The following is a 21,040-nucleotide window of genomic DNA, read 5'->3' as shown; positions in this document are numbered from 1 at the left end:
AAAAAAAAAAGAAGCAATATTAGACTAGTTAATTTATTATTTATGTCAGGTTTCTTTGATTATACTAAAAGAAATGAATACAATGTAAAGTTTTCCTAATTACATTATTATAATATTAGATTAAAGTTATAATAATTAAGGTAATCTATTGTGGTGCAACACTTCCATACATGCTTCTATTAATTAAGGTAATATTTAATTATAAAGGTAAGAAGTATAATTAGTAAAGGGATTTAGTTACCATATTGATGGAAATTAGATAAAGAGTCCCCTAGTCCTCTCACTGCTTAACAATTATTCCTCATACAACTTATACTGTTACTATGCCGCAGCAGTCTTGTATACATAACCTTCATCAATCTGAAGCTATGGCCGATGGCTGAAGGTTAGTACTTAAATAAGATCATCTATATCATGTACTGTGTACTGTGTCGTTCCTACGTGATTTATATGCTTACATACATCAGATTGAACCAAACATAAGAAGAAGAAGAAGAAAAGCTTTTCTCAATGGGAACTCTTCTACTTTTATTAGCGCTCTCAATATTTTCAGTTCATAAGATGTCACTTGCAAGGGATACCATTAGCTCCACTCAATTCCTCAAATATGGTGACACCATTGTTTCTTCTGCTGGAATCTTTGAGATGGGGTTTTTTAGCCCTACCAATTCTTCTCACAATATCTATGTTGCCATATGGTACAAGCAAACACCTATTCGCACTATAGTCTGGGTTGCCAATAGAGACACTCCCCTCAATAATACATCTTCAGTAGCCTTGAAGATCATCAGTCCATCCAGGCTAGCTCTTGTGGATAGCAATGGTGCTGATATCTGGCATACTAACACTTCCAGACTAGTCCCGAATCCGGTTGCTAAGTTATTGGATTCTGGGAATCTGGTGGTGACTGATGCAAATGATGATAACCCAGAGAATTTCTTGTGGCAAAGTTTTGATCATCCTACAGATACTCTATTGCCAGGCATGAAACTCGGGACGAATTTCGTTACTGGTCTTGAGATTAGTGTGTCAGCATGGAAGACAGAAACTGATCCAGGTACAGGGCAATATAGGACTACCCTTGATCCTACAGGGTTCCCACAAGTTGTGTTCTGGAAAGGTGGAAACAAAATGTATCGATCTGGCCCGTGGACTGGTTCGACCTGGAGAGATCTCGAAAAATGGGGTCTATCTGTTGAAACTTCAGTAATCATTAATGCAACTGAGGTTATGACAAGGGTGTTGGTTATTAACACCACAAAATTAATCAGGTTTGTGATTACAAGCACAGGGACTTTACAAATGGATATAGGAGAAAATGGGACAGGTAAATGGAACAGTTTCCCTCTTGTACCAATAGATGCTTGTGACAAATATGGAATATGTGGACCCTATGGGTATTGTGACAATAACAAAAACCCTGTTTGTGGATGCCTGGATAAATTTGTGGCTAGAGATCCAGTAGAATGGGGAAGTTCAGATTTCTCAGGGGGGTGTGTTCGAAGGACACCTCTGAATTATTCATCCTCAGATGCCCATGGATTCAAGAGATACTCAGGTGTTAAATTGCCAGATACGAATGTTTCAACATTCTATAAGAATATGACCCTTCAAGAGTGCAATAATGTTTGCTTGAACAATATCTCTTGCATGGCTTATTCAACTCTAATGATAAGCAATGGAGAAAATGGGTGCTTGCTTTGGTTTGATGATTTGATGGACATTAGAGTGGTAGTCATACCTGAGGACGGCCAAGATCTTTACATAAGGATGGCTTCTTCTGATTCAGGTATATCACAATTTATTATATCATCGATATATATTCGATCTGAAATGTTGAGAGTGTTTGATAAATAGCTGTTAGCTAATAACTATTAGTTGATTGTATTAGTGGGTCTGTCATTGTAGAAAAGTATTTGGTAAATTAGCTATTATACCTGATTATATGCAAAATGATTTTCTCAAAAAAGTTGTTTTAAGCAGTTTTTTGAATTTTAGCATTTTAAAGCAATATGCTGTTATAAAAAGTTAATTAATCAAAAATTCATGTTGATTGTTTAGCAAGTTAGACAACTAATAGTGATTAAATAAGTCAAAATTTACTGATAAGCTAACTATGTTATCAATACCAACATCATGCACATCTCCTTTTTCATTTTCTCTCTCTTTTTGGTAGATTATCCATCAAGATCAGAGGGCAAGAAATTAAAAATTATAAAATTGAGTTCATCAATATTGGGTGGAATTCTGGTGCTGAGCTTGACCTCGACTCTGATCATAATATTGTGTCGACGAAGAAGGAAGAAGATCCATTTAAGGGTCCGTTTGGAAAGCTGGAAAATGACTTCTGGAAAATGAGTCATTTTCCAGAAGTCATTTTCCTTTCCTGTGTTTGGCTGAACAATGGAAAACTGTCTTTTGGTGTTTGGTTCATTTTCCAGAAAATGATGGAAAACTGTCTTTTGGTGTTTGGTTCATTTTCCAGAAAATGAACAGAATGGAATTGTTATTCGATAAATATATTTTTATTGTTTTTTGTATAATATAACAATTTTTATTTCAAATTCCATGCTACATAAATTTTAGTTGTATTTAATTCGAATGTCTTTGCTCTCAATCTATCTTTCTAGTATTCTAATAACGCTAATGCATTTGTTATCACCCTCACACAAGATACTATTTATGTAACTCTCTCGCTCATTATCTCTATTGACAATGTCATGTTCTATTTGGTTTCTATTCCTAAGTTGTTGTAATAGAAGAACTCCCATAGCTAGTATAGCACTTGCTGCACCCATAACAGTTGCACGCACATGATTTCTATCCATCTATACACAAAAAAAATGATAACAAATAACCACAATTAAAACTAACACATAGGTCATAACCACACAATAATTAGTGATCAAAATCAATAAACCAAATAAGCAGCAACCAAAGTGTATTATAAGCAGCAACCAATATACAAGTTCTTCAAGATCATGTATAATCAAATATACTGTATGTATGTGTTCAATGAAACCATCCATCTCAAAGTTAGAATAGCTATGTTTAAGATCATGTATAATCAAATCAAATCTACTGGCAATCAAATCTACTGGCATCAAATCTACTGGTATAGCAATCAAAGCATACAAGTTTTGAAAATTTTTTTTTTTCTTCACTGATTTCCCCGCCGGAAACCCACTGGTTTCCGGCGGGGAAACCAGCGAGCTCACTGGTTTCCCCGCCGGAAACCCACTGGTTTCCGGCGGGGAAACCAGTGAGCTCGCTGGTTTCCGCATCGGAAACCAGAGGCACTGGTTTCCCCGCCGGAAATCAGTGGGTTTCCGGCGGGGAAACCAGTGAAGAAAAAAAAAAAAAACAAACTCATAGATCTGAAAATCCATAGAAAAAAAAATTCAGGGTGTGTAGAGATGAGATATACCTCAATAGCTTTTCTAGTGTTGTTGAAGCTTTTGTGATTATGGATTGATGGAGGAGGAAGTGTTGGTGAGTTGTATTGCAAATGTTGAAGAGGAGGAAGCTCTGTTGAAAATGGGAAGAAAAGAAGATGGAAGGAAAATGACTTCCCCCAAAAAAAAGGGGAAGTCATTTTCCAGAAAATTGCCTTCCTTTTCCATTGACTTCTCCTCATTTTCCTTTGACCAGTCATTTTCCAATGTAGCCAAACACCAAAAACCCGGAAAATGACTTCCAGAAGTCATTTTCCGGGTTTCCAAACACACCCTAAACTTGAAATGGAAAGAAGATCAAACATTATTTGAAGTATTGACAATAAATAGAGCTACTGACAACTTTTCACTAAGGAACAAGATTGGAGAGGGAGGATATGGACCTGTTTACAAGGTAACATAATATTATTATACAAAATTATATTCATCACTTTCTAGAGCCTAAACATTCCATTTGCAGGGTGTTCTAGATGATGGAAAGGAAATAGCTGTGAAACGACTTTCAAAGACATCTATGCAAGGGCTTAGAGAATTTAAAAATGAAGTCAATTCTATTGCCGAACTTCAACATAGGAATCTTGTGAAGCTTCTAGGATGGTGCATTCAAGGAGAAGAAAAGATGTTGATCTATGAATATATGCCAAACAAAAGTCTTGACTCATATATATTTGGTATGGTATTCAACCCCCATCCATTTAAATTTTAATTAACTCTTTCTTCAAATACTACCGACTGAACTAGTAAGCTAAGTCCGTGCGAGAAACTCTATAATTATGTCTAATCACTTTTCATCAATGTCAATTTATGATTTTAAAATTTTCCTTGATAGCATTCTTTTAAGCAAGAAAATGTGTGCTTGGAAGAGTGGAAAGTTTCCTTCTTAGATTTTTTTTTTTTTTTAATTATAGAAGAATATACATAACTAAATTGCATTAATATCTTGGGCAGATAATAAAAGAAGAGCATTACTTGATTGGCCAAAACGCTTCAACATTATCAATGGCATTGCAAGAGGACTTTTGTATCTGCACCAAGATTCTCGATTAAAAATTATTCATAGAGATCTCAAAGCTAGCAACATTTTGTTAGATATTAATATGGACCCAAAAATATCAGACTTTGGCTTGGCAAGAAGCATTGAATTAAACGAGACAGGAGCAAATACAAATCAAGTTGCAGGAACACTGTAAGATTTCAATTTCATTTTGCATTCATTTGTTTGGTTTTTTGATCATTGAACATGACAAATTAATTTTCCAAACCCAGTGGTTATATGTCTCCAGAGTACGCCGGACACGGGATCTTTTCTATCAAATCAGATGTGTTTAGCTTTGGTGTCTTGGTACTGGAAACTGTGAGTGGGAAAAGAAATAGAGGTTTTTCTCATCATCAAGATCACTATGAGAACCTTCTTGGCCATGTATGTCTCATTCTAAAGCATAAATTCATTAATGTTTAGATTAAAGTCTTGATCAAGTAATTCATCTATACTACAGGCATGGAAGCTATATAGAGATGGTAGATTGGTTGAACTTGTAGATGAGCATCTGAATGAACCATGTGATTCTCCTGAAATTCTAAGATCAATCCATGTTGGCCTATTATGTGTTCAACATTGCCCTGAAGATAGGCCAACCATGTCTTCGATAGTACATATGTTGGCAAACAATGTTGAGTTGCCTATTGCTAAAGAGCCTGGTTTTTTCACAGAAAGCATGGTACGAATTGGAGCCAATTCATCTTCAAGCAAAGAAATATCATGTTCCATAAATGAAGTCACCATTTCATTGCTCGATCCCCGTTAAAATTTGATGGGGCAGGACAGGTTTTTTTGGAGGGTGTGTTCGGAGGACATCTCTTAATTCTTAAATTGGATCCTCAAATGGATCTAGAAATATTCTAGTGTTAAATTGTCAGTTACAAGGTTTTCAATCTTCAATACTAGTATTAACCTTCAGGAGTGCAGGCAAGTTTGCTTCAAAAATTGTTCTTGTATGGCTTATTCAAGTCTAGATATGGGCCCTATTTAGTAACGTAGTTAGCTTATCATTCAATTTTAACTTATTTGATCACTATTAGTTGTTCAATCGTTATGCGTTGGACCCGTGTCCAGCATGCTTGCTGGACACGGGTAACAGTGCCGTTAGGCACTGTTATCTCCTTTTTTTTTTTTTTTTTTTTTTTTTTTTTTTTTTAATTTCAGACCGCTTCATTGTAAGAGTATATGTTCATAATTTTATTACTATATGTTAATAACTGTACATTCATAACTCCATAATTGTACGTTCATAACTCTATAACTGTACATTCATAACTCCATAACTGTACATTCATAACTCCATAACTGTATATTCATAATTTTCGAAGCTCTATTTTCACAATTTTAGAGCTCTATGTTCATAATTTTATCACTATATGTTCATAATTGTAAGTTCATAATGTTAGAGCTCTTTGTTCATAATTCGATCAATAACAGTACATTCATAATTCCATACTGTAGATTCATAATCTCATAACTGTAGATTCATAACTCTATAACTGTACATTCATAACTCCATAACTGTATATTCATAATCTTCGAAGCTCTATATTCACAATTTTAAAGCTCCATGGTCATAATTTTATCACTATATATGTTCATAATTGTAAGTTCATAATGTTAGAGCTCTGTGTTCATAATTTCATAATTGCATAACTGTATATTCATAACGGCATAACTGTACATTCATAATCCAAAAAAAAAAAAATAACGCCGTTAACGGCAAAACACGCGCGATTTTTTTTTTTTTTTTTTAACTAAATGACGCGTTTTTTTTGAAAAACGACGTCGTTTTGGGCCCGTGTCCACAATTCAATGTGGACACGGGTCCAGGGCATAATTTGCCTTAGTTGTTTGACTTGGTTAAACAATCAATTGGAGTGTTTGATTAATTAGCTTTTTGTAGAAGTTTATTGCTCCAAAATGCTAAAATTCAAAAAGCTGCTCAAATTAGTTTTTTCAATAAGTTTTTTGAGGAAGTCATTTTGCATGTAATCGATCAGCTGATAGTTAATTTATAAATTACTTTTCTACAATCAACTAATGCTATCAACTAGTCAAACACACTAATCTAATCAGAAAAACAGTTATTTACCAAATAATGGAGAAAATGGCTGCTTGAACAGGCAAGATCTTTACATCAGGATGGCTTCCTACGACTTAGGTACCAATTTATAATAAAATTTTCCAGTGGTGTACTGAGTGTTGCTATATATAGATGACTATTTAAATTGTTCTTCCCTCTAATTCAAAGTGACCATAAGTCCATAACTTCCTGATGTCAATTACGGAATGCATCTCTTTGTTTGTTTAATTTGCTTGTTTATTTTCTAGCAGTCAATGCTTCAAGCACTAGGGAACAAGTTCAAGAAATGAATCAACCATCACTCTTGGATCGTTGGTGGAGAGTTGACAACAAAAATCAAAGTAATATTTCCCTTTTAATTTGGAAAATAAGTATTATTGTACCTTTTTTGTTCTTATAACGGGAGCATGTGCTCCATCTCAATTAAAAGTCTAAGCTAATAGTTAGATTTGAACCATAGTCATGACCTATGGTATGAGTTAACTCTGATACCAAACTGAAGCAAGTCTTCCATCCCAACTAAAAGTCTAAGCTAATAGTTTGATTGCACATTTATATTTATATAACATAAATGTTAGGAATAAAGTTTAAATTAATCACTGAACGTAATCTGAAAATGCAATTAGGCCACTGAACAAAAAAAAAAAGTGCAATTAAACCACTGAACACTACAAATGTGTGCAATTTCACCGGATAGCAGGTTACCATCAATTTTAACAGGTTACCTACAGTTGAGTTGACATTTTTAATAAATCTTAATAATAAATTTTAAAAAAGTTAAAAATAATTAAATAATAAATAAATAAATAAAACGACGGGGTGGTTGCCAGCCACCCCTTCCCCCTCCTTCGCCCCCACTCCTTCGTCTCCGCTGGAGATGAATGAAGACCGGGGGAGGGGGTGGCCGGCTGTCTTTTTTTTTTTTTTTTTTTTTAAGCCTTATTCCATTATAATTTTCCCTCGAAATAAAATATCTCCTGCTACAAGAACTTAATTAACCTCTACAAGAACAGACCCTATTCAGATTAACAAGTGGACTTCTTAAGGGTAGTTTTGTCATATACATTTTAGCCAATAATAAGCAAAGCAAGCAGCCATTTTCTCCATTGCTTATATCTAGACTTGAATAAGCCATATACAAGAGCAATTCTTCAAACAAACTTGCTCGTACATCTTTATATTAAATATTAATAAATTTAACCACATTATACTTCTTTACCAAACTAGGATTTTATCTTCTATGCTCTACCGAGGATGCAACTCAGTGATGGTGCATTCATTTCTTGAACTTGTTTTTTGTGTGCTTGAAGAGTAATTGCCCTTATTTACACTTTGTTCTATGAAAAATCCTGGCTCTTTTGCTTCAGGTAAGGTGTTGTCATTGGACAACATTGTGACCACGGAAAACATGGTTGGTCTATCTTCTGGGCGTTGTTGCACACATAATAATCCAACATGGATACACCTTTGAACTTGAGATTGATCACATGATGAAGCTAGATGAACATCAATTAGTTCCCATGCCCTATTTTCTTTATATAGCTTCCATGCCTGCAAAGTTAATTTAGATTAATAAAGACTAATAATATAAGTAATTCACAAAAAAATTATATATATGAGTAGTTGATTATGACCCACATGACCGATAAGGTTGAGACTATGGTCTGGGTGGAAAAATCCTCTATTTCTTTTTCCGCTCACAATCTCTAATAATAAAACGCCAAAGCTAAATGTATCTGATTTTATTGAAAATACTCCTTTACCAGCATATTCTGGGGATATGTATCCATTGCATCATAGGAGAACGTTTGTATTAATAAAATTAATGGAACACAATTGGATGATCCAATATAAGTAACACAATATCAAAATTCTTACTGTGTCCCCATAATACGACTTGCATTTGCTTCTGTTGCATCCCCTCCAACACTTCTTGCCAGTCCAAAGTCTGAAATCTTAGGATTCATATTGTTATCCAGCAAAACATTACTAGCTTTAAGATCTCTATGAATGATCCTTAGTCGAGAATCTTGGTGGAGATACATTAATCCTCGTGCAATTCCATTAATTATGGAAAAGCGCTTTGGCCAATCAATCAATTTGCTCTTTGCTTCATCTAATTAACCAAAGGATCTAATCAAGGTTTCATATATAGAATATAGTATGTAATGAAGTAAAGTTACTTATTGATGTATGACGTGTAGGAGATTAGAAAAGCAAACCAAATATGAAGGTATCTAGGCTTTTATTTGGCAAGTATTCATAAACCAAAAGCTTTTCTTCTCCTTGTATACAACACCCTAGAAGCTTTATTAAATTCCGGTGTTGAAGCTTGGCAATACAAATTACTTCATTCTTGAACTCTAATACTCCTTGTGTTGAAGTCTTTGAGAGCCGCTTCACGGCAATTTCCTGTTTATCATCCAAAACACCCTGAAAATTGAAAGTAATCATGTATATGTTACAATTTGGATGTACAAAAGTTTTTGAAATACTGAGAATTCAATGGACTTACCTTGTAAACAACTCCAAATCCACCCTCTCCGAGCTTGTTGTTTTCTGAAAAGTTATTTGTAGCTCTTGATATTGTAGACAAGTCAAATAATGGTAGTTCTAACCATTCTTTTAGCTTCATCATTTTCTTCTTACTCTTTTTGTAGATGTTCAAACCAAGGCACAGACCTAGGAGGATCATTACAATTAGAAGTAGCAAACAACCTAAGACAATTTTCACTTTCTTCCCCTTGGAGCTAGCATGAGATTCCACTCTAATTGGCTCTGTATTATCATGATAATTTTAGTCACTTCAACCACAAAATATAGATTATTGCATATATGTATTCTCACGGCTGGAAATTCTGGAATTTCCGACCACCTGAAAGTGATCTTAAATCAAGTCGAAAGCTTTGTTCCGGCCACTTTTGGTATCCGGAAAAACCTTTGTTGCTATTTCCGACCATTTTTTGCTTTCGACTTGATTTAAGTTCACTTTCAGGTAGTCGGAAATTCCATAATTTCCAGCGATCTTAATTGTAATATGTTGAGATTAAACAAGAACGAGAAAAATAATAATGGCAAAAAAGGTAAAGAAGACAAGATTTACGTGGTTCGGCAATGTGCCTACATCCACGGGAGTGAAAGTATTCTCTTATTATTTGTGATGGTGATAGTGGTGACACAACCCTTTAGGGATACAACCAATATATTTATAGGCATCCAATCCCTATACAATAGGTCTACCCGTTTCACTCCTACTCCTAGTATGAGACAAACACTTATTCCTAATCCATATATGAGACAAACTCAACAATCTCCACCTTGGCGAATATGTTCTTTAGGAGAAAAGATAACTCAACAAATCTCCACCTTGACGAATATGCTCTTTAGGAGAAAAGACTTATCTCACCATCTCCACCTTCACATATATGCCCTTTAGGAGAAAAGGCTTCTCCACCTTCGCAAATATGTCCTTTAGGAGAAAAAGATAACTCAACAAATCTCCACCTTAGCAAATATGTCCCTTAGGAGAAAAGACTTATCTCACCATCTCCACCTTCACAATTATGCCCCTTAGGAGAAAAAACTTATCTCACATATACACATGGGTAGGAACAACCATGCTCATCCCAACTAGCCAGCCACATGCATACGCAGCATCAAACGTTACCCAGTGCATGTACACGAACCGCTTTGTTCCAAGCCATTCGCCCCTCAGCCGTCGACCTGTTATACCGCCGCGACTCATGCTAACTGCCCCGTTCAGCTGACTTCCTGCATCCGGCCCATACCAGGTCCATATCCCCTCCTGGTATCCACGCTGCCCCAACACAACAGTGCCCCTGCAAAGTCACACTAAACCCGTGTGCCTTGTCCAATACTCCACTAACCAGCAATTACCACTGGCAAGCAACACGCACAACGCAGCATCAAATGTTTCCCAGTGCATGTTCACGAACTTCTTCGTCGTCCCGAGAAGTCCTCCCATACCAGCCGTGACTTATGCTAAGCCCGACCCATGCTAGTGCCATACTGGCCTATACTGAGCCCATATAAGCCCATACCGATACCAGCCGTGACTCGTGACAAGCCCGACCCATACCAGGTCCGCGACCCCTCCTGGTATCCGCACTACCCAACACCACAGTGCCCCTCACCACCTTCTCATCTAGCATCTAGAAACGCCCAACAAGTCCAAACAATGTTCGAACTTGTTACTAGTTACCGCTAGAACATCACCTTCACTATAATAAGATTCATTAGCATGTACCACGTCCGTAGCTTCCTGCTTCTTCAACTCCTTCCAATCAGCCTCTTCCAGATCAGCTGGCTTTTTCGCCTTCAAGGTTTTCAGAAGGCCTTGTTGTGCCAACAAATCTTTTACCCTAGATTGCCATAAGACACAAATCTTTTACCCTAGATTGCCATAACCCAAAATTCCTTTACCATCAAACTTTGATACCTGTACCATCAAACTTTGATACCTCGAATTTTGTACTTGAACGGACCATCTCAACAGTGCTCTGATACCAATTTGTTGAGATTAAACAAGAACGAGAAAAATAATAATGACAAAAAAGGTAAAGAACACAAGATTTACGTGGTTCGGCAATGTGCCTACATCCACGGGAGTGAAAGTATTCTCTTATTATTTGTGATGGTGATAGTGGTGACACAACCCTTTAGGGATACAACCAATATATTTATAGGCATCCAATCCCTATAGAATAGGTCTACCCGTTTCACTCCTACTCCTAGTATGAGACAAACACTTATTCCTAATCCATATATGAGACAAACTCAACATAATAGAAGAGTCAAATATGATATGATGTAAATGAAAATTGTAATGTATTCATACCTGGTATCTCAGAAGAATCAAGTCTAATGTAAATGTCTTGCCCGTTTTGATATAGTACTCGAATGTCAATCAAGTTGTTAAACCAAAGCAGACAACCACTTCCTCCATTGCTTATATCTAAATTCGAATAAGCAGTGCAGGAGCAATTCTTTAAACACTTGTGCTCGCACTCTATAAGGTTCATGGTCGTGTTAAACCAAGAATGTTTGGTGTCTGGCCATTTTACACCGGAATACTTGTTGAACCCATCTGTTCCATTCTTGCATTTCAGAGGCTTCCTCCTTTGGCAGCCATCGGACCAGTAATCCAATCCCACTCTAGTATTCCTTGTAAATTTTTCGAAGCATCCACAGACTGGGGAAGCAGTGATGTTACAAATTCCATTTGCACCACATATTGCATAGCTGTCACAAGCATTCCTAGGAACCTTAAGGGCACTGACCCAGCTTTGAGTCTCATTCACCCATGTGAAGACTTGGAGTTCACCAGAACTAGTCATAACTACCCTCGTCAAAACGGAGCTGTTAATGATATCATATTTGGTGTAAACCTCCCTGGGACTTATGTACACATGGTACTTGTAATGAGGACTATTTGTGGCCATTTCAGGCGTTCCACTCCACCGCAGACCATTCCAGGGTCCTGCTATAAAAATCTCTTTCGAACCGTTCTTGGTTACTAATTGTGGGTAACCAGTTGGATCAAAATGATGGGTGAACTGCCCTGAAGCTGGATCGTTTTCGTTCTTCCACGATGTAATATAAACCTCGTGGCGTGTCAAGAAATTCCACCCAAGCTTCATGCCTGGAAAATAAGTATCAGTTGGGTAGTCAAAACTCTGCCACAGGAAGTAGCTCTCATCCTCTCTATCTCTCACCACAAGATTCCCTGAATCCAACAGTTGCACCATTGGATTATTCTGAGTTGATCTTGATGACACATTAGTGGACCATATGATGATGTTATTGTTTCCATCAATAAGAACTAATCGCCCAGGCTTGACAACCTTCAATACACCCGAGGTTGTGTTAGTTAGGGCAGTTTCTCTGTTGGCAATCCATATCACTGTTTGATCAGGAATCTGCTTGTACCATATACCCACGTATCGGTTTATGGAACCAGCAGGGATGCTGAAAAACCCCATTTCGAAGTACCCACCAGATGAAATGATGGTGTCACCATCTTTGAGGAATTGGGTGGAGGTGATTGTATCCCTTGCATCAGAAATGTTGTGCATGGAATGCAAGAAGAGGGAGAACACAAAATGCAGGAATGGGAAAAGAGCTCTCATTTGGACACACACACACACTGTTTCTTGAATGAAATGTTTAATTACTGTTTACTGTTTTGTTTTTTCTTTTCTTGATCAAAGTATATTATTACTTTATTTATAGATAGATTGAGAGAGTTAATTCAATGGCTTGTGGGTATATAGTCCTTAGATGATGCCAAAGACCAAGACTCCGAACCGTGTAATTGCCGGCGAGATGAAAGTGGCCGGGAAACAATTTGGTAAAAAATTCAACTCATGCCATAACGTGTTTGTAGGGAAACCCGGAAAGGGGTATGTGAAACCTTCAACTACGCTGTTGAGAAAATGACTGCATACAACTATTCAAATTAAAGAGTTAATTCCCAAAATGGTCCTCCGACTATGACTTTTTCTCAAATTGGTTCATTGACTTTTAATTGCACCTAAAGTAGTCCTCTAACTATTGAATTTTAAGTCAAAATGGTCATCCGTTAGTTTTGGTATTAAGTGGGTGTTAAAATGAGGGGTAAAACTGGTAATTTAGGATTTTCACTATATTCAAAGGACTACTTTGAGTCCAATTAAAAGTCAATGGACCAATTTGAGAAAAGGCCATAGTTAGAGGACCATTTTAGGAATTTTCTCTTTATAGTTCAAACATGATTTGTACTTATTTTGATTAAAAGGGGTTGATCTATCTTGTACTTATTCTCATTTTCTAAAGAGTTAATCAACGATTTTGATGGGGTGTGGACCCCGGGCCCAAAGCTGGGGGAAGAGGGGAGAAGCCCAAGAAAAAGAGAAGAAGCCCAAGAAAGTAAGAAGAAGCCCAAGAAAGAGAGAAGAATCCCAAGGAATAAAGAGCGGCTCAGGAAAAGGAAGAGGCCAGGCCCAAAAGAAGGAAAGCCCGGGAGAGCCATGGACCGAGTCAAGAAGTCGGCCCGACCCTGAGGTCGAAGCGAGGGCTCGATCGGCGCAAGGAACAAAGAGCCGTTGGAAGCATTTAAAGAAGGCGTTAAAGAAGCCCAGTCAAAGAGCCTTTGGGAGGCCCAGTTGTAAATATTAAAGTCAGAATGTGGAATGGGAAGAGGTTTAACTAAGGGAACTTGGGAGGAGTTTTTCCTAAGGGAATTTGAGATGAGGTTTCCTAAGGGAATTTGGGATGAGGTTTCCTAAGAGAACTTGGGATGAAGTTTGAATAAGACAAATGCATTAAATGCTTGGGCATAGGTTTTGCTTGGGGAAATTTGCAGGAGAAGTTATCTTGCATTGCAAGTTCCTATGCATTTAATATAATATTAAATGCTTAAGAATTCTCTAGACTTTTTGGTTGCTATAAATAGGCAACATCCTTCATTCATTTGGATCATCCCATCCGAAAATTTCCAGTAGCATAGCAAATTCTGTAGAAAGAAAATAGAGAGTTATATTTGTAATTCCTATTGTATTATCATTTTGCCAATACAGAAAATTCTTCTTCAATTTGCTTTGTTCTGTGTATGATTTATTTTAAATCTTACACTAGAATTTATTCTCAATATTTTTTCAGTTCAAGTTGCTATTATAAATTTGGTGTTGTGAACCCGTTTCGATCATAACACCAGTAACGGCAGCCCAACGGCCCTTAGGAATAACTAGTAATTAATTGGCCAGTTAAGGCCTTAAATGTGTGTTCTAAGTTGAAATTCAAGGAGGCCTGCTATAAAAGGCCCCTCGAAAGAAGAGTATTACTTGATTGGTCAAAACGCTTCAACATTATCAATGGCATTGCAAGAGGACTTTTGTATCTGCACCAAGATTCTCGACTAAAAATTATTCATAGAGATCTCAAAGCTAGCAACATTTTGTTAGATATTAATATGGATTCAAAAAAAAAAAAAAAAAAAAAAAGGATCCAAAAATATCAAATTTTGGCTTGGCAAGAAGCATTGAATTAAACGAGACAGGAGCTGATACAAATCGAGTTGCTGGAACACTATAAGATTTCAATTTCATTTTGCATTCATTTGTTTGCTTCGTTTTTTTTTTTTTTTTTTTTTTTTTTTTTTTTTTTTTATCATTGAACATGACAAATAATTTTTTCAAACCTAGTGGTTATATGTCTCCAGAGTACGCCGGACACGGGATCTTTTCTATTAAATCAGATGTGTTTAACTTTGGTGTCTTGGTACTGAAAACTGTGAGTGGGAAAAGAAATAGAGATTTTTCTCATGATCAAGATCACTATGAGAACCTTCTTGGCCATGTATGTCTCATTCTAAAGCATATTTAATGTTTAGATTAAAGTCTTGATCAAGTAATTCATCTATGCTACAGGCATGGAAGCTATATAGAGATGGTAGATTGGTTGAACTTGTAGATGAGCATCTGAATGAACCACATGATTCTCTTCAAATTCTAAGATCAATCCATGTCGACCTGTTATGTGTTCAACACTGTCCTGAAGATAGGCCAATCATGTCTTCCATAGTACATATGTTGGCAAACAATGTTGAGTTGCCTATTGCTAAAGAACCTGGTTTTTTTCACAGAAAGCATGGTACGAATTGAAGCCAATTCATCTCCAAGCAAAGAAATATCATGCTCCATAAATGAAGTCACCATTTCATTGCTCGATCCCCGTTAAAATTTTTAACTTTTCTTAAAATTGTATTCTTAATAAAATTTTCTTGATTGTTCTCTCACAACCTCACTTGATTCACAATTACTCAAGGAGAGTAAGCTCTCTAGTATATGAACCTTCAAGAGTGCTAGCAATTCAAGTTGACTTGACAATTGCTCTTGTAGTATCACTTATTCAAGTCTAGATATAAGCAATGGAGAAAATGTCAAGTTCTAAAATATTAATGAGTTTGTCAATTTCAACGTCAAAATTAAACATTAGTTCTGTTAGAGGAGTATTAGGTTGGGCAATTAATCTTATATATCACACCATCACGAATAAATATTTTTAATACAACTTTTATGCTAGAAGCTTTCCCTATAAAATTATAAAAACAAAAAATACAAATACAAACTCAATGTAAATAGAAGTAATAGTCCAATTATAAAAGTTTTACATTTTAACGAGGATCAAGCATTGAGATAGTGACTTCATTTATGGAGCATGATACTTCGACAACACTTGAAGAAAACTTGGCCTCATCAATTACCATTTTTTCTGCAAAGAAACCAGGTTCTTTAGCAAAGGGCAACTCAACATCGTTAGCCAACATATGAACAATGGAACACATCTCTGGCCTATCTTCAGGGCACTTTTGTACACATAACAACCCAACTTGGATTGATCTTAGAACTTGAGGCAAATCACATGGCTCATCTACATGTTCTTCTAACAGTTCGATTGATCTACCGTCTCTATGAAGTTTCCATGCCTGTAGTATATATGAATTACTAGATAAGGACATATATGAAACATAAAAATGAATAAATATGTTCAAAATATAAAACATACATGGCCAAGAAGGTTCTCGTAGCCGTCTTGATGATGAGAAAATTCTCTATTTCTTTTTCCACTCACAATTTCTAGTACCAAGACACCAAAACTGAACACATCAGATTTAATAGAGAAGATCCCTTGTGCTGTATATTCCGGAGACATGTAACCACTGTGATTTAAAATTTTAATTTGTTATGTTCAATGATTAAAAAAAAAAAAAAAAACGAAACAAATGAATGCAAAAGGAAGACAAAATTTTTACCGTGTTCCAGCAACTCGGGTTGTATTTGCCCCAATCTCATTTAGCCCGATGCTCTTAGCCAAGCCGAAGTCTGATATTTTTGGATTCATGTCAATATCCAACAAAATGTTACTAGCTTTAAGGTCTCTGTGGATAATTCTTAAGCGAGAATCTTGGTGTAATACAAAAGCCCTCTAGCAATTCCATTAATAATGTCGAAGCGTTTTGGCCAATCAAGTAGTGTTCTTCTTTGATGATCTGTCAAAGGATTTTACACAATATACATATGTATGTGATGCTTTAAAAAAAAAAAAAAAAATCATTTCAAATCACACATTTTCTCTGTTAAAGAATGCTGGGAATGACATACCAAATATAAATGAGTCTAGACTTTTGTTTGGCATGTATTCATAAATCAACATTTTTTCTTCTCCTTGAATGCACCATCCCAAAAGTTTCACAAGATTTCTGTGTTGAAGTTTGGCAATAAAATTGACTTCATTTTTGAACTCTTCAATCCCTTGCATAGACATCTTTGAAAGTCGTTTTACAGCTATTTCCTTACCATCATCGAGGACACCCTGAATTCTTTAGAAAGTTAGAAATCAACAAATATTATTTTGGATAATAAAATATATATTTTTTATCTTGGTTTATTTATATTAAGTAAAAAATGTATAATAAAAATAAAAATATTGTTACTTTGTAAACATGTCCATATCCTCCTTCTCCAATCTTGTTATTGAGTGAAAAGTTACCAGTAGCTCTTGTTATGGTAGATATTTCAAATAATATTTGATCTTCTTCCCATGTCAACTTTAAATTGTTCTTCTTCCTTTTCCATTTGTACAAGAATATTAGGATCAGGATCAGGATCAAGCTAAGCACCAGCATTCCAATCAATATTGAACTCAATTCTATTATTTTTAGTTTCTTGCCTTTTGAGCTTGAACCATTAACTGCTGTAAAAAAGACAAAGAGATGAATTATATTCCATAATCGACATCATGAAGTTATGGCCTCTTTGAATTAGAGGTAAGGACAAAACAAATAGTCATTTTCCTTGTTTCCTGGATCCCCAACCCTAAGAGCCCCTCACGTCCTAACCCGACAGAGTATATGGGAGGATGTAAATCATGGTAACTCAGTTGAATACAGAGTTATTGCGCACAAGGACCCCCCCTCACTTCAGAGTTTCCTTGGTCCCTAGATCCCCAACCCTAAGAGCTGCGCACAAGGAGCCCCCTCACTTCAGAGTTTCCTTGTTCCCTGGATCCCTAACCCCAAGAGCTGCGCACAAGGAGCCCCCTCACTTCAGAGTTTCCTTGTTCCCTAGATCCCTAACCCCAAGAGCTCCTCACGTCCCGACCCGACAGAGCATTTGGGAGGATGTAAATCATGGTAACTCAGCTGAACACAGGGTTATTGCGCACAAGGAGCCCCCTCACTTCAGAGTTATTGCGCACAAGGAGGCCCCTCACTTTGAGAGGTTACTTCCACACTGCCGCACACTCGATCCTAGGTCATAATTAAACTTCATCACTGTGACCAACTGAGTTGCCCATGCAGGCCAAATAGTCCTTTTCCCATTATATTTGTTGAGCATATACGGAGTAAAATATATAAACATAAATGTGCAATCCAAACTATATTATCAGCTTAACATTTTAGTTGAAATGAAACACATGATTCAATTATAAGTATGATATATAGCAATGAATAAATGGGTACCTAAATCAGAGGAAGCCATCCTAATGTAAAGATCTTGCCCATGGAAAGGTACCACTTTAATGTCGACCAGATCTCCAAACCAAAGCAAGCAGCCATTTTCTCCATTGCTTATATCTAGACTTGAATAAGCCATACAAGAGCAATTGTTGAAGCAAACTTGCTCACACTCTTCAAGGTTCATACTGCTATTGAACCATGAAATCTGTGTATCTGGCAATTTAATATCAGAGTATTTCAAGAACCCATCATTTTGACAACTAAGGGGTGTCCTACGAACACACCCTCCAGAAAAATTCGCCCTGCCCCATGCCACTGGATCTCTAGCCAAAAATTTAGGCAAACATCCACAAAAAGGGTTGCCATTAGCGTTGCAACTCCCATGTGCCCCACAGAATCTATATGCGTCACAAACATCTGTTACTGCGAGGATACCATTCCATTGCCCAGTCCCATCTCCCCATACAAAGGTTTCTACACCCCCAGAGATTGTTAGCACAAGTCTGACCAAAGTTGAGGTATTAGATGCCTTGTAACTCACGGAAACCTCATTCATATTAGCGATCACAAACGTTTCAGCAATATTGTTCTTTCTTATCGTTCCAGTTGATCCACTCCAACGCAAGCCATTCCATGGTCCTGAGCGAAACACCTGGTTTCCACCTCTTCTTAAGACGAGTTGTGGGTATCCTGTGGGGTTAATGGAAAGCTCATATTCCCCCATCCCTGGATTGTTTTCTGACTTCCATGCCGATAGAGCTGTTTCAAGATGAGTAACCAAATTCCTCCCCAGTTTCATGCCTGGCAATAGAGTATCAGTAGGATGATCAAAGCTTTGCCACAGGAAATTCTCTGGGTTCTCATCATCATTTGCATCCATCACAACCAGATTCCCAGAATCCAATAGTTTCGCAACCGGATTTTGGGCTATTCTGGAAGCATTAGTATGCCATATATTAGCATTATTGTTGTTGCCATCAATAAGAGCTAGCCGGGATGGACTGATGATCTGCAAGGCTAGTGATGATGATGCAGCAGTGAGGGGAGTGTCTCTATTGGCAACCCAGACTACAGTGCGAATGGGTATTTGGCTGTACCATATGCCAACATAGATATTATTGTGAGAAGAATTATTGGTAGGGCTAAAAAAGCCCATCTCAAAGATTCCACCAGAAGAAACAATGGTGTCACCATATTTGAGGGAGTGAGTGGAGCTAATGGTATCCCTTGCAAAAGAAATCTTCTGAATTGAGAATAACAGCGCTAATAAAAGGAGTAATAGAAGAAGAGTTTCCATTGAGAAAAGCTTATCTAATCTATTCTTCACTATTTTGTGAGCTATATATGTAAGTTCCATCAATTTGACAGAGAAAAATTTGACATAGAAAAAATATTGTCCACAAGATGAAGTCTTATAGTTTTACTCGTTCCTAGAAACGGCACTATCATCGTCATTAGGCTGTCAGACCTTGGTCCTCAAGCAGTACAATTGCTCAACCCTCACCTAGACACTTCAATGCTAACGCGACTAAATCAACGAAGCCTCACAGAAATTAACATTATAGGTTTGGAAATTTATGAGTGACTGTAAAGTTTTATGTGTTGTGGCTTGGGTTGAGTAGTTATGCTGTGCATCCGTATGCACCATGCATGGTGCATACGGATGCAAAAACGACGTCGTTTTATTAAAAACGCGCGTCTTCCCTTAAAAAAAAAATCAGGTTTGATTCCCAGCAACAGCATTATGTTGTTCATTCATTCTGGAATTTTAGTTAATAGATTATGGAATTTTAGTTCATTGATTCTGGAATTATAGTTCATCGATTCTGGAATTGTAGTTCATCGATTCTGAAATTTTAGTTCATAGATTCTGGAATTTTAGTTCATTCATTCTGGAATTTTTAGTTCATAGATTAGATTCTGGAATTTTAGTTCATAGATTTTGAAATTATAGTTCATCGATTATGGAATTATAGTTCATCGATTCTGGAATTTTAGTTCATATGTTGTTGTTGGGAATCGAACCTGAATTTTTTTTTTTAAGGGGAGACGCACGTTTTTAATAAAACAACGTCGTTTTTGCATCCGTATGCACCATGCATGGTGCATACGGATGCACAGCATAATTTGCCGCCTGGGTTGTATTGGTAGGGACGGTTAGAATTTTTAGCTAAAAATGGCATTTTGAGTGATTATTTTGTTGTACAAATATATGTTGGATTCACTTCCTATTTGGGTCGGGTCAAAGTAGATTCGGGTCTTCGTAGTGAGACGAATAATTTGATATAATGTACGCTCAAAATAGGTAATAGGTAAATGAGAAATTGATTCTCAAAGTGAACCTATTTGAGAGAAGTCAAACTCTTAAGCTAAATTGCTAATTAAATTGGCAATTCGTAATTTGGTTATCAAACTTGATTAAGCTTAAGAGGGGTAATTAAGCTTGAAAGCTTAATTAACTAATTAATTGGGTTTCTGAGCACAATTCGTGCCTTGGAGAATTGGAGCTCCTTTCGTGCTTTATTGAATGCATGGACGAATGTTGCATGAATCAATTGTGCTTAAGCTTTGGATTCCAAAGCAGCTCAATTCGTGCTGTGAATTCGGTGAGCACGAGTCAATGCTATATGCATTGATTCATGCTGCACCGTTTTGGTGCTTGCAGATCACTTGGGTGTAGTTTGCGGTCCCAATTCGTTAAATTTTTGGGTTTGTACGAACTTCTCGGTCACTCAGATATTTTGAAATGGGTCGTTATGGTCGGTACGAATTAATCGCGTATTAAGTTCGTGACCGTTGGTATTATTACGATAATAAGTACGCCATTTCAAACGTTATTATCCAATTATTAAATTTTGAATTTATGTTGGATAATGTGTCATGAATAGGCTATTAATTCTATTTCTCCTACAAAAAGCTTGGGTGTTGGCAGATTGTTTACT

General features: G+C 36.7%; 2 protein-coding genes and 1 pseudogene across 2 annotated transcripts; 1 reads left to right on the top strand and 2 right to left on the bottom strand.

Moving 5' to 3' along the window:
* Positions 1 to 550: 550 nt before the first annotated feature.
* On the top strand, positions 551 to 5,261 carry LOC109152769 (G-type lectin S-receptor-like serine/threonine-protein kinase At1g11410). Its single transcript, XM_019300414.1, has 9 exons — positions 551 to 790; positions 950 to 1,789; positions 2,177 to 2,319; positions 2,631 to 2,722; positions 3,786 to 3,849; positions 3,916 to 4,126; positions 4,404 to 4,641; positions 4,722 to 4,875; positions 4,952 to 5,261. Exons 1-9 carry the CDS (start codon positions 562 to 564, stop codon positions 5,258 to 5,260), a joined length of 2,280 nt encoding a protein of 759 aa, XP_019155959.1. The 5' UTR covers positions 551 to 561; the 3' UTR covers position 5,261.
* Positions 5,262 to 7,749: 2,488 nt separating this feature from the next.
* On the bottom strand, positions 7,750 to 12,729 carry LOC109152768 (G-type lectin S-receptor-like serine/threonine-protein kinase At4g27290). Its single transcript, XM_019300413.1, has 6 exons — positions 11,439 to 12,729; positions 9,096 to 9,358; positions 8,803 to 9,013; positions 8,459 to 8,696; positions 8,219 to 8,369; positions 7,750 to 8,131 (listed from the first exon to the last, which is right to left on the bottom strand). The coding sequence occupies exons 1-6, from the start codon at positions 12,727 to 12,729 to the stop codon at positions 7,826 to 7,828; spliced, it is 2,460 nt and encodes an 819-aa protein (XP_019155958.1). The 3' UTR covers positions 7,750 to 7,825.
* A 2,987-nt stretch (positions 12,730 to 15,716) lies between these two features.
* Positions 15,717 to 19,395, bottom strand: LOC109152939 (annotated as a pseudogene).
* Positions 19,396 to 21,040: the final 1,645 nt, after the last annotated feature.

Source organism: Ipomoea nil, unplaced genomic scaffold, assembly GCF_001879475.1.
Source record: "Ipomoea nil cultivar Tokyo-kokei standard unplaced genomic scaffold, Asagao_1.1 scaffold2480, whole genome shotgun sequence".
Lineage (NCBI taxonomy): Eukaryota > Viridiplantae > Streptophyta > Magnoliopsida > Solanales > Convolvulaceae > Ipomoea > Ipomoea nil.
This window is presented reverse-complemented; position numbering and strand designations above follow the sequence as displayed.